This window comes from Festucalex cinctus, chromosome 13, assembly GCF_051991245.1.
Source record: "Festucalex cinctus isolate MCC-2025b chromosome 13, RoL_Fcin_1.0, whole genome shotgun sequence".
NCBI classification, from domain to species: domain Eukaryota; kingdom Metazoa; phylum Chordata; class Actinopteri; order Syngnathiformes; family Syngnathidae; genus Festucalex; species Festucalex cinctus.
The window spans coordinates 11,494,821-11,506,885 of NC_135423.1; the positions used below are offsets into that span (position 1 = coordinate 11,494,821).

A 12,065-nucleotide genomic window follows, 5' to 3' on the forward strand; every position below is an offset into this window, starting at 1 on the left:
ACATTACATTGCATTTTAACTTTACACACACAGTGATAAAAGCACACATCCGTTCTTTTATCGCCGTATATTTTCGTGCAAAACGTCTCGAGGACTACAACCGCAGCGACTGTGGCGGCGCGTTTGAATTTATGGGTGTGTTTATGCTTATAGGGAGATTGCACCCCGGCACTCGGCTGCCTGGGGAGCTCAGCGCTCTTGATTACGACTCGGGGCCGGGAACAGTAAATAATGGAGCATGTTTTCCCCCCTGAGGAAGACTTGTAGAAGTGTTCAAAATGTTGTTCCCTCTCAGTCGCTCACATAAACATCCCAGCAGATTTCCAAGCAGGCATTTATGATTCTCTGCTGATGTACTGCTCTCCAGATGAGCGCGTCAACCCAACTAAGCCTGAGACATATTATTCTTTTAGATCCCTGTCTTGAAACTGTTGGAATAAAACCATCACTCTCTTTTATTAATCAATATGTATTGTTTGAGCTTTCTTCTTAATAGCAGCCTTATTTTAGCAAGGCTTTTTAAAATGTTCAGGGATTTGAATGCCATCCAAAACGTTTGAATAGTTCAGCATGTCTTGGTTTTGATCGTTTAACCCGCCACCCCCCCGGTCCTCTTCCCTCATTGTTCTTATGAAGTTTTCTTAATGAATTGTGCACTGCGCTCAATGAGGAGTTGGTGAAGCCAAGGTTTTATTAACATTTTAACATTCCTGTCATAGAAACCATAAGAGAAGTTTATCACTGTATAATAAAAAAAAAATATTTATCAAGTTTTTTCAGCAAGACAATATTTTACATTCTCATTGATTTTGGTCAGATTAATTTGTTTATGCAGTTGATTATTGAAGTTATTGCACTCTAGTGGTTGAAAGAGTAAAGTATTTTTTTTTTCTAGCCCAACCATAATGTGATTTATAGTTGGAATTTTCATTCAAGGTCAGAAAGAGAAATGGAAGTAGTTGAAAAGACAGCAAGAAGTATATGTAATTCAGTTTTACTTTGTCAAAAACTACAGATATCTGCAATGTCTTTTTCCATTGCAAAGAATTATTCAATCGTCATTATCCGCTCGGGAATTATGGAATTCAATGGTTTATCAGTAACCAATTTGAGATATCTAAAAGGCCATTTTGACTAGTCAATTGTTGAGTCAATCTAGAGCTGTCAAAATCAATTGATTAATCAACAAGTAATCGATTATCAAATTGATTGACATATTTTAATAAGTAATCGTTTGGAGTCATTTTTAATTTAAAATTGTACAAATCCTCTGATTTCAGCATATCAACAATAATTGTTCACTGATTTCTGTAGTCCTTCATGAAAAAAGAGTGATTATCTTCTGTATTTTATCAAAATAAGAGATTTGCAAACATGTTTTTACTTTTTAGTTTGGAAAACAACGACCACTATCACTATCTCATTGCGAAGTACGAAATAAACACCATTCACTGGGGGGAGGGAGCTCTTTACTTTACTGCAAAATTAAAATGATTCAAATTAATAGAATATAGAATAACCGATAGATTAATTGATTCAAACAATATTCAATAGTGACAGCACTAAGTCAATCCCTAATCCTGTTTCCTTGGATTTTTCTCCTCACCTTTCTCACACGCCCCCTCATAAAGCTTTGCTGAATAAACGTGTGATCGGCTGGGTCGTACCACATGGGAGGAGTTACGGTGAACGGGATTGGTCTGTGCGTTTCCTGTTTGCGAACGTTTGCTGCCATTAATACAAGCTGCTTATCAAAATGATCAAAAAGGCAGAGTGGAGCCGATAGGGAAAACTGCTTGCATAGGATTTGTGGGCCTATATAAAATGTAACTTGAGATTACATTTGCTGTGGTTTGGCGCTTTATCAATATTCCTACGAAAACAGTCAAACATTGCTGCCGTTAGGTGGGCAATTATAATTTGCATGTGAAGACATTTGTTGTCTTGTGTGTTTTGTTGTCATATCTCGACAGACCGCGTGAACGTGAGAGAACAAAGAGTAAAAAGAATGAAAATAATTGCTCCCAGTGCATCGCGTTAAACTGTGTGCTTTTGCACAGAAGCAGTGAGGCAAGAGCACTTGAGTATGACTCCAATGATGCTTTGCTCTGTTCAGAAGAAGAAAAGTCGTAGCGAAAGAGGTAGCCCCGCAGCTGCTAATCAGTCCGTGCAGTTTATAGAATGAAGTGGAAGAAAAGGCAGGCTGCCTTATCGATACGTTACGAGTCGGCCTCGTCGTGATCGCAGGTTCACTTTGCAGCTCCGCTTCAGCACTCTGCTAGGCACACTGCCAGGGGACACATAGGAGTACAAGAGTAAGGAGACAGTGGAGGGAGTGGGTACGGGATATAGAAGACTTCTTGCTAGGAAAAAAAGTATTCTGAAACAAGAGCACAAAACGCCTCCAAGGTTCAAACATTTTACACCTACAAAAGAAATACATTAAAAACTCCAACAGGCAAGCTGAAAGGGGAACAAAAAGTGATACAATCCTACGCAACGACAACAAATTATAACTGACACATTACTTTTTTCTTCTTTTTTTTTTGTAAATCACGTCATGGATTTTCACTTGGGCTGCAACTATTATTATGGAACCTCAAGTTATGAATTTAACTGATTGTGTAACCTGAAATGTTCATAAATTGAGGTAATTTTTCACATTGAAATGAATGGAAATGCAATTAATTTGTTCCAGTCCCAAAATAAATATTTATTTATTTGTTTGTTTGTTTGTTTGTTTGTTTTATTTAAGGGGGTCCCCACCCCCTTAAATAAAACCGTTGGGGGACGGTAAACGAGGTAAACGGCCTGTGCCTAACTGTGACTGTGTTAAAAATTAGTTGGGCAATCATGCTAAAACAGTTTTATTTCTATAGCACATTTCATACACAAGGCAACTCATTGTCTTACAGAAGCAGACACACAACACAAATAAGAGTACCTTTCTAAAATAATGAAAAGAAGAAACATTATTTAAAATATTTAAAAGGCTTTAATCGAAAGTATGTGGGGGAAAAAGCAAACTTTAAATCTGGATTTAAAAAACATTTACAGTTGGGGCTGACTTCACTTCTGTTGGCAACTTATACCATTTGTGTGCAGCATAACAGCTAAAGGCAGCTTCACCATGTTTACTTTTGAACTCTAGGCTCCACTAATTGACCCGAGTCTGCAGATCTCAAAAGCCCGACTCGGTTTATATTCAATCAGTAATATTTAATACTAGCTAACGTAATGTTGTACCTTTTATAACAAAACACAGCTCACTGCTCTTTAAGTTTTGGTGGGTGTTCCACAAAGCTGGTGTCAGGACGCAGGCTTGTCATGCTTCTCACACCTGGCTGACTTGAGCCGTGCTTGATGACGTCCCTCGGTGAGTTGAAGAGTTTACCGAGACTGGTAGCCCGGTTGTCCTAATGACAGACAGCGACGGGCAGCTGCACAAGGCGCTGACTCTGTGAGGGAATCCAAAATGGCAACACGCTGAGGGTGACCCAGAGTGCAAGGAGTTCGAATTCAGGGATTTTACAAAACCAACATCACATGTTGCACTGTTTTTGGTGGTTTCCTTCCCTCCTAATAGCATTGCAGAGTATAAAGATGGAAAGGCAGTTCTATAGCGATAACAGAGATGAGAAGGCGTCGGAGGGGATTGGCTTTTGATAATCAGTAAACAGATTTCCATGCTTATTACACTAATGATTTCATGATATTTGATGTGGCGTTGGGGGAGGGGTTGTTAAGCGCGAAAGGGGCGGTGGGGGTTTCTAATCTGGATGTCGCGGCTAAATGATGGAGTAATTTGAGTGACACCCCCCACCGCCACCACCACAACTTGGGGCAGGCCCGCATGTAATTGCATGTCATCCTGGCACACAAGCAGGGAGGCGTCAGAGCGTGATACACACGCACAACTTGTTTCTCCTTTGCATATACGCACCCACGACTGTCTTCATATTCATCATCTTTAAGTGATGGGGAAAAAAAATCCCTAAACAAAAGAACGATTGCATTCATTTTCAAATGATGACATTACATTAGGCGCAGCGGTGTCATATATCAAAAAGTGTTGAGAACTACTCCCTTACTGTATGTGCTTCATCTTAATGCTATCGCTGGATGTCAAGGGCATGGAGGAAATTAAATCGGAAAGTGCAGATAGACCAAAGAAGATATTATCTCTGGATGATTGCGGTTTTGATAGGTATTCCCGTGAATTTCATTTTCTCCGCATGGAGAGGAGATGAGTTAGCCCGCAGATTTGCTCATTTTTCTCCTACATGATTTATGTGAGTTGAGTCTAAACCCTCCCCCTTGCCCCCCCGCCCGCCTTTGTCGAGAGCGTACACATGCATGTGCACGCATACTCCTTTGAGTTGCATCTTGTTTGTGGAGCTTTACAAGCGCATATATTCGTACTTTTCATGTAGCGGTGGGTTAGTAAACCGCAGTATGTTGCCGTTGTGTGTTGTTAACGTGTGTGTTTGTGGTGAGATAGCGACACAGCGATCAGATGAGGGAGCCGTTCCGAGGGAGACGGGCGGGAGAGCATCATTACTCAGACTTGTTTACATTCTAAATACGTAATGAAATCTTGTTGGTAATAATGACGGGAATAAAAGTTTGGGAAATTGTAAAAGTGGTGAAGTTTGAGAAATGAGACCCGGCCCGTGAAATAGCATTTGGGGGCAGGAAACGACATTATTATGCACTGCTCCTGCCTGCCTGAGACATGAAGATGAACTGCTGGCGGGCCATAAAATGCTGTTAGCCCGGGCCTGAAGTATGGCACATTGTAAAAGAGCCCTGATGCCATATTGACAATATATATATAAAAGTATAGCCATACACAACATTATTTTTCATATACGATGAGCTCAGAAACAGCAGCTTGGCTTGCACCAACCCTCTCTCCCTATACATACACTTGATAGTTAGATTTCCCCCCTCCTCCCTATAAAATATCTAAATAAACATATTGCCATGGAACCCATCTATGCCCTGATCTTATAGACCTTGATATTAAAAACAGAAAAATTACATTTTCTTGGAGCTCTGTTTTCGCCTGTCTTCTTTTGGCTGTGCCGTATATCTGTTTGTCAGGGAGGAGGAAAACAAGGCAGAGGAAGGCCGTGCTGTATTATGCTATATAATGAGATGACTACTGAGTATCAACTCCACTATAAAGAGGTATAGTATATGGGGCCTGTGGACCATTATTTTCTGTCAATAAGCAGTTGCAATATAGAAGTAATGGTAACATCAGTGGAGCATTAAGACTGATGTTGCAGTATATGTTTCAATCAGCATTCTTTCCATCAAACTTCAAACTGCATACCGCCACAATCTGTTCCACTTGACTTTAAAAACTAAATTTCTCTCATCATTGTTTCAACCAGTCTCCATTATAACTATTAACTCTTTTACTGCCACACGTTATTAAAAAAAAAAACCTTAATATGTCATCCTTGAAAACGTTCTATTTCATCAGATTTTGTCATTTTGCATTGTAATTTCATACACCAGCAACCCATTGAAAAGAGATACAATGCTGCCATCTGCTGGCCATAGTTAGTGAGTGTTTTTGATTCCACAACCCATTGACCAGGCAGCACTGCACTTTGACGTTGCACTGCCCATTGATAAGATAAAAAAACAAAAACAAAGAACAAAGTGTAGTTGAAGTCATTTACCGTTTATGGCGACAAATATTGTGATTCAACTAATCGTTATTAAAAGTTTTTGGCGGTCAAAGAGATAATTAACCTAGCATTTGTCCTATTCCCAGCAGACTATCAGAGCGAGGCAGTGTATTGTAAATCCATCGTAAATAGGCTGTATATTGGAAAAACGTCACAAACACATTCATGCTCATGGGCCATATAAAGCCTTCAAACGGATCCTAACATGCATGTTTTTGGAATGTCGAATACCGTGAGAAAACAGGGAAAACATGCATACTAAACAGGAGAGCACCCGAGCAGAGATATAATAAGACAGTTTTCTAGTGCCAATATTTGAGGGTCCACAGTAGTATCAATTCAAACTCGAAAACGAAAAGGCCTTCAAAGCTAGCCTGGATGCTTTTTTTACGCTACGCGGATGCTGTGAGGCCAGCATGAGTGCCCTCACCGCTTAGCCAAGGATGGCATGGCTCAGTGGTAGAGTGGTCGTCTGCCATCCGTGAGATTGTGGATTCGATCCTCACCACTGACGACCATGTCGAAGTGTCCTTGAGCAAGACACTGAACCCTGATTTGCTCCCAGTGGGCCTGGCAGAGCCTTGCATGGCATCTGCCAGCCACTGGTGTATGAATGTGTGCGTGAATGTGAGACATTGTAAAGCGCTTTGGTCACCATATGCTGTAGCACTATATAAAAAGCAGCCGATTTATCATATAGAACAATGAAGCCCTTTCCATTTCCATAAAAGTGTGAAGGAGCAGCGTCATTCAAACATCCTTCTTTCAAAAGTTGATGCCCCAATCCTGTTAATACCAACATTACCACTCAAGCTCCATTTCAATTATTCATGCATGACTCAGGGCCCGAGTTCTTGCCCTGCACAAGGGAGGAGGAAGTCCGGTCGACTCACGCTCGCCGACCTTACCGCAGTGTTGACGGACATACTTTGTTGAGCCTAAGTGCCCTGCGTCTGTCCCATTAGTCAAAAATAAACACAAGCCATTAGCCAAATAAATAAACCTCACTCGGCTGGGTAATAACAATGCTACGCTGTGCATAACGAAGCGCGGCACGCAGGAAACGTCATCTATTTATAATGGAGAGCTGCTCCGAGAGGCTATTATTGTTATTATTAGGCCCGAGGCTGACCAGACAAAGCAAAGCATGCTGGGTCGGCAGATGGACAAAGGCGGCAAAGAGCAGACGCAGAGAAGCAGAGGTGGACTCAGTAAGCTGTCTTCCTAAAGTATTTGCGAGGACCTCTGCCAAGGCCAATCATTGCTTTTGTTCTGTTTTTGTTTTAAATTGACTTGCTCTTGTCCATCAGACTTACATGATGAAACGCGTGCCAATTTATACACGGCCACAACGTTAAATACTACAACGGTACAAGCAAATGAAAAATTCCTTTGATGTCATCAAATGACTCAATTTTTGCTTTTTCTTTGGCTTTTTGTGATGCTTCTGAAAGAAGGTGTGTTAAGCAAAGGTCAGGACAGAAGAATATAACAGGTGACAAAATGGCCGCCCATATAATGGCAAAACCGGTTGCATTTTGCTGCTTAATTCATATTCCACAAATGCAATATTAATGAGAATACTGTGTTTTAGAAGAGTCGCACCACCGAACATATTATTGTAAAGAACATTTTTAGGCTGACTTTTCTTTAGCAATGTATTTCTCAGCTTTTTTTGTGTGTTACTTTTTATGTTTTACTTTTGTCTGCTATCTTTCAATCTACACACGACACTTCTTGTGTTTGTTTGGGGTCTAATTGAGCAGTATGCCACTTTAGCTACCTCTTTCTCTCTCACTCAGGCATCTGCCTCTGGGGAGCGCAATTAACGCCACTTTATTGTTTGCTAATGAATTACACACAGAGGAGGGCACGCATGTGTGAATTAGAGAGAAAAAATGTGTCAGAGTGCAACACCGTAATGCCACGTGCAGGATCTCGACGCCATTATGTTTTGTGTTGTCGTATTGTGAGTACCTTTTACTATACTTATGGTAATTTGATAATAATAAATTATTTGTACAATTTTAAAGGACTAAACACAATTTCTCTTCATAACATATGAGGCCCTCGCGTCCTTCTAATTGTCTGTATGTGGCCCTCAAATGGAAAAGTTTGGACACCCCTGATATATATGAACGCAAAAAATAACTTAAAATGTTGTGATAATATATTAAATTCATATCCCCTGCACCTTGTCATTTTTTTTTTTTTATGAGATGGTGTATATTGGATCAAATTGGCCTTAAAAATGTCACAGGTTTCACTTTGTTTAATGTGCAGGAACCCTGTGATAAAAGTACAAATGTCTTTCCAATGTTCAGGATGACAGTGGTAATTCATTTTATTTTATTTTCACAAAACTGTGCTATGAGATGTTTGCATGGGTGCATGCGCCGAAGGGCCAGTGCAAGGGAGTGCCAATTTAATTACACACGGGGGCGTTGTCATAAACTGATGATAGCACGGAATACATTTAGAGTTATTTAAAAAAAAAAATAAAAATGTACACGATACAACCTTCAGCTTTATCAATGATTTTTTTCTTATTTTTGGTGCTGTAAAAGATACCAAAAAAAAGTCTGGGGGAATTGATAAATTGAATTGTGCCATCACATGTGGAGGCGCGCGTGTGTGTGTGGTTGAAGAATTCAAGCCTTCCTTTTCCCAGGCATAATAGCAATTGGTAATTTCAGCTGTCGAACAGCGCCCGTCAATGTGGAGTGTGATGCGCAATGTCACCTGCTACAGGGGATACACTCGCACACGCACGCACACACACCGCGTTAAGTGTGCCTTAATGTGCGCTGCGTCTCGGATCCTGCAGCCTGACATGGCTGCATTAAAGCGGGTCATTATATTTCCCTGCCACCAGAAAGTGACGTTTTTACAAAGTGACAAGTTTACAGTTTGATAAATCAGATTTTTTTTTTTCCATGGGTGAGGAGGTGGGCTGCCGGGAGGGAATGTAGTGGGAAGAAAAGCTTGGTTGTCTATGTAGGAGGAGAAGGAGGGAGGGACGGGTGGAGGGGGGGTGATGCCTGTCAGCGACACCCCGGCCCCGCCGTCTAAATGATGCTCCCAGGCAGCGGTTTCAGATCCCATCCCCATTAGCATTTAATTTCTCTCTAATCCTACACACAGTTTCCGCCGCTGCATGGTAACGAGGGCCGCTGTTCCACCGCACCAAAAAGCCTGCGAGAGCAATCCTCCTCCCCACCGCCGTTTTTTTTTTTTTTTTAATGGCTCCGTTCACAATCCATACCATCATTCTTCCTTGACAATTAAGATCCTCAAATCTAATAGTGGCGATATTGGCATTACAGCGAGGTTGAAGGCAGGGCGGCGGGGACTGCGTCTCCCAACACAACTGTCAAAGCACAAACAGTCTCTGGCCTGGTTCGCTCATCCCCGCTAACATACAGAGAGCCAATAGGAAGTGTGGAGCGGCTGTGATCTTTTTCAAATGTGCTCTGCGCCCTGGTATCCCACTCTCCCAAGACTTGTTACAATACCTTTTGTTTTCTCTCTCGAAATTTCTCTTCATCTCCTCCTTATTGATCCTCCCTGGTGTATGCAGGATGCGGCTCTTTTTTTTTTAACATGAGTAGGGGTTTTTTTCCCCTCACTCGAGCAGGCGCCACTGGCAACAGGGTAGAAGTTGTCCCCTGGTACTCAGCGAGGACAGTTTAAGGGAGCGTTCCCGCTAATGGTCGCGGTTAAAGACGGTCTTGGGTAAAATATAACAGCGCCAAGGGGGAGCGAGCAGCTTTCCAAGTAGATTACACAGATAAAAGTTGTGCCGGCTCGGGGCTTGTCTATGCTGTCATGAACGGGCCTTTGTGACATGTCTCTGTGCTCTTGGTGGATTATTGTCAAGGATGGTGATGTACAGACAGAGTAAGGGTTGTACAACTCGAGATTTTTTTGTACTCCATGTTAATGTAAGGCTGGGAAAAGTCAACCAAAAAAAGGTCAACAAATAGTCAGTGCATTGGAGGAAAATTACTAAATGTGTGCATTTTATTTCTTGATTGACTTACTGTGATTGTGGTTATATGATCAACACTTGACTTATCTCGGCCATTTTTTTGCCTGCTATGGTTTTTAAATAATGGTTTTAATTAGGGATGTTCGATACCACTTTTTTTCGGACCGATACCGATACTCAGACCCTCAGTACTCACCGATACCGATACCAACTGCCGATACCAGTAATACATTTTGACAAATGGAAAAAAATCACTAAAAGATATTTTTAAACAAATATATTTCCTTTAATTTTGACAAAAACAAAACAAAAAAACAGCACATTTACTCTTCAATAGTCTTAACGCTCAAAATAAAACACAAAAATGCTCTTTTAGTTTAAGATTCACAATTTTGAAGTATTTCCAAAGCGGTGAAGTTTTGGTGAAAACTGCTGCAAGCTAGCGCCAGTTACAGGCAAGGAAGACTCACTTAACGTCTTCCCCCTCTGCCATCGGTCGCTTGTACTCGTCTGCGTCATGAGTACCCGAGTACTTGAAAAAAGGCTGGTATCGGCCTGATACCGATACCTGGTATTGGTACTCGCCCATCCCTAGTTTTAATTGACGTTGACTGTAAGAATCAAACATTCTTCGTCACAGGTATCAAATCTTCCCTTATGTGTGGGGTGTCTGGGGGGTGGTCAGAGCGTGACCAGGGTGGCAAGAGCGCCGCCCCTGCATGGGAAAGTTAGATGTCTTCTCTAATTGGCTCTTGACTAATTGGTTCACACCATATACAGTGGTATCTCTACTTACGAACGTCTCTTTATACTAAATTTTCAAGTTACGAAACGCCTCAACAGGAAAATATTGGCACTTGTTACAAAAGAAATTTCAAGATACGAAAGGTAAAAAATACTGTCCCGAACGCAACATACTTTCAGCTACCTAGCATCTTTCTGGCATCCCATTGTCTAAGAGGAACCTCTACCGTATGTATCTATGAGCGTAGATAATAGATCGCTGTCTATGCAGCGTCCTCGTCATTCATCCCTCGGGCCATAAAGTGTTCTGATAGTTTTTCGTAAATGTATTAACTAACGGCCGACGAATTTATGCAAAAATTCAAACAATTGGTGATTGATGAAGGCACAGTAAGTTTTTAATTGCGACGAAACGGGCCTTTTTTGGAAAAAGATGGCTTGCCTGAAATTTCCATGAAGTTTTGGAATTTGTTGAAAAGAATCACCCAGAAAAAGTGTTCACCAGTCGGGCGATCGCTCACGAAGATGATGTTTGCCTTGGACATTTTCAAAGGATTGTTTAAATAAAAAAATAAAATAAAAAAAAGCAAACATCCTTGGATCAGTTCTTTACAAAACACAAAAAACCCCCGATGAGGACAGCAGTTAAAAACGTAAATGACCATCCTTTTTATTCTTTACTCTATTATTTGTTTTTTACATTATGCACAACTCTCATTTATTGTGCAATAATCTAATTGTAACATGTATTTGTTACATGTTTTGATGCATTTTTATGCTTTATAAAACATTTATGTCTGAATTTTGGGAGGCTTGGAACGGATTAGGGCATTTACATGGAAAATGCGTCTCTACTTACAAAATTTTCTACTTAAGATCTTTCTTCTAGAACCAATTAATTTCGTAAGTAGAGGTACCACTGTACAGTATTTTTGAGTCATTGATAATGTTTTTTTTTTTTTCTCTCCAACAGACACCGGCAGAACAGGCTAAAGTTCGAATCCAGATGGTCCTGCAGGCAGGTAAGGTCCTCATTTGGTTTTCACTCCTCCGTGGCCACGAATGTTTCACGAATGTTGGCGTCGGGCCAAAACCTTGCATCTCTAAAATCATCACTTTCAGGGGATCAACCAAGCCATTTTCCTCTCATTAGATTTGCCATTAATTTGGGAAAATGACATCCACACGGGTAGACTGAACAAAAGTTTATATTTCTGAAAAAAAAAAAAAAAAAGACATTTTCTAAATTGGCACTTATGAGGTTTCGACCCGACACAAGCGAAATACACTTTGGCCAAGGATGATATTTTTTTTTTTTTTTTTTTTTAAGTTTTAGTTTTACTGGTCCACAAATAGAAGTATGGATTTTGTGCTTGAACTCGTCCTCTGTAATTATGGTCCATCCTCACCAATGCATCGAATGCACCACTATGATATGATTGATTTGCTTTGCTTTTGTTGCAACAAATTACTCATGGTCCCAATCAGTGTGGGCGCATACACACTCGCGCTACACTTTTGAGTGTTCCTGAGCCGAAAATAACAGCAGCTTAATTTCAAACACACCGTGCAGAATATAATTCACAGATGTCAGCGTTCAAGCCCCTGTGTATATTCCGGCGTGT

At 40.8% G+C, this 12,065-nt stretch overlaps 1 protein-coding gene across 1 annotated transcript in view; it reads left to right on the forward strand.

Moving 5' to 3' along the window:
• rsrc1 (arginine/serine-rich coiled-coil 1) overlaps window positions 1-12,065 on the forward strand; it is a 128,072-nt gene that overhangs the window by 54,903 nt on the left and 61,104 nt on the right. The window contains exon 6 of the mRNA XM_077540209.1: window positions 11,414-11,462. Within this exon, the coding sequence (XP_077396335.1) occupies window positions 11,414-11,462 (49 nt within the window). The remainder of the gene's footprint in view (window positions 1-11,413; window positions 11,463-12,065) is intronic.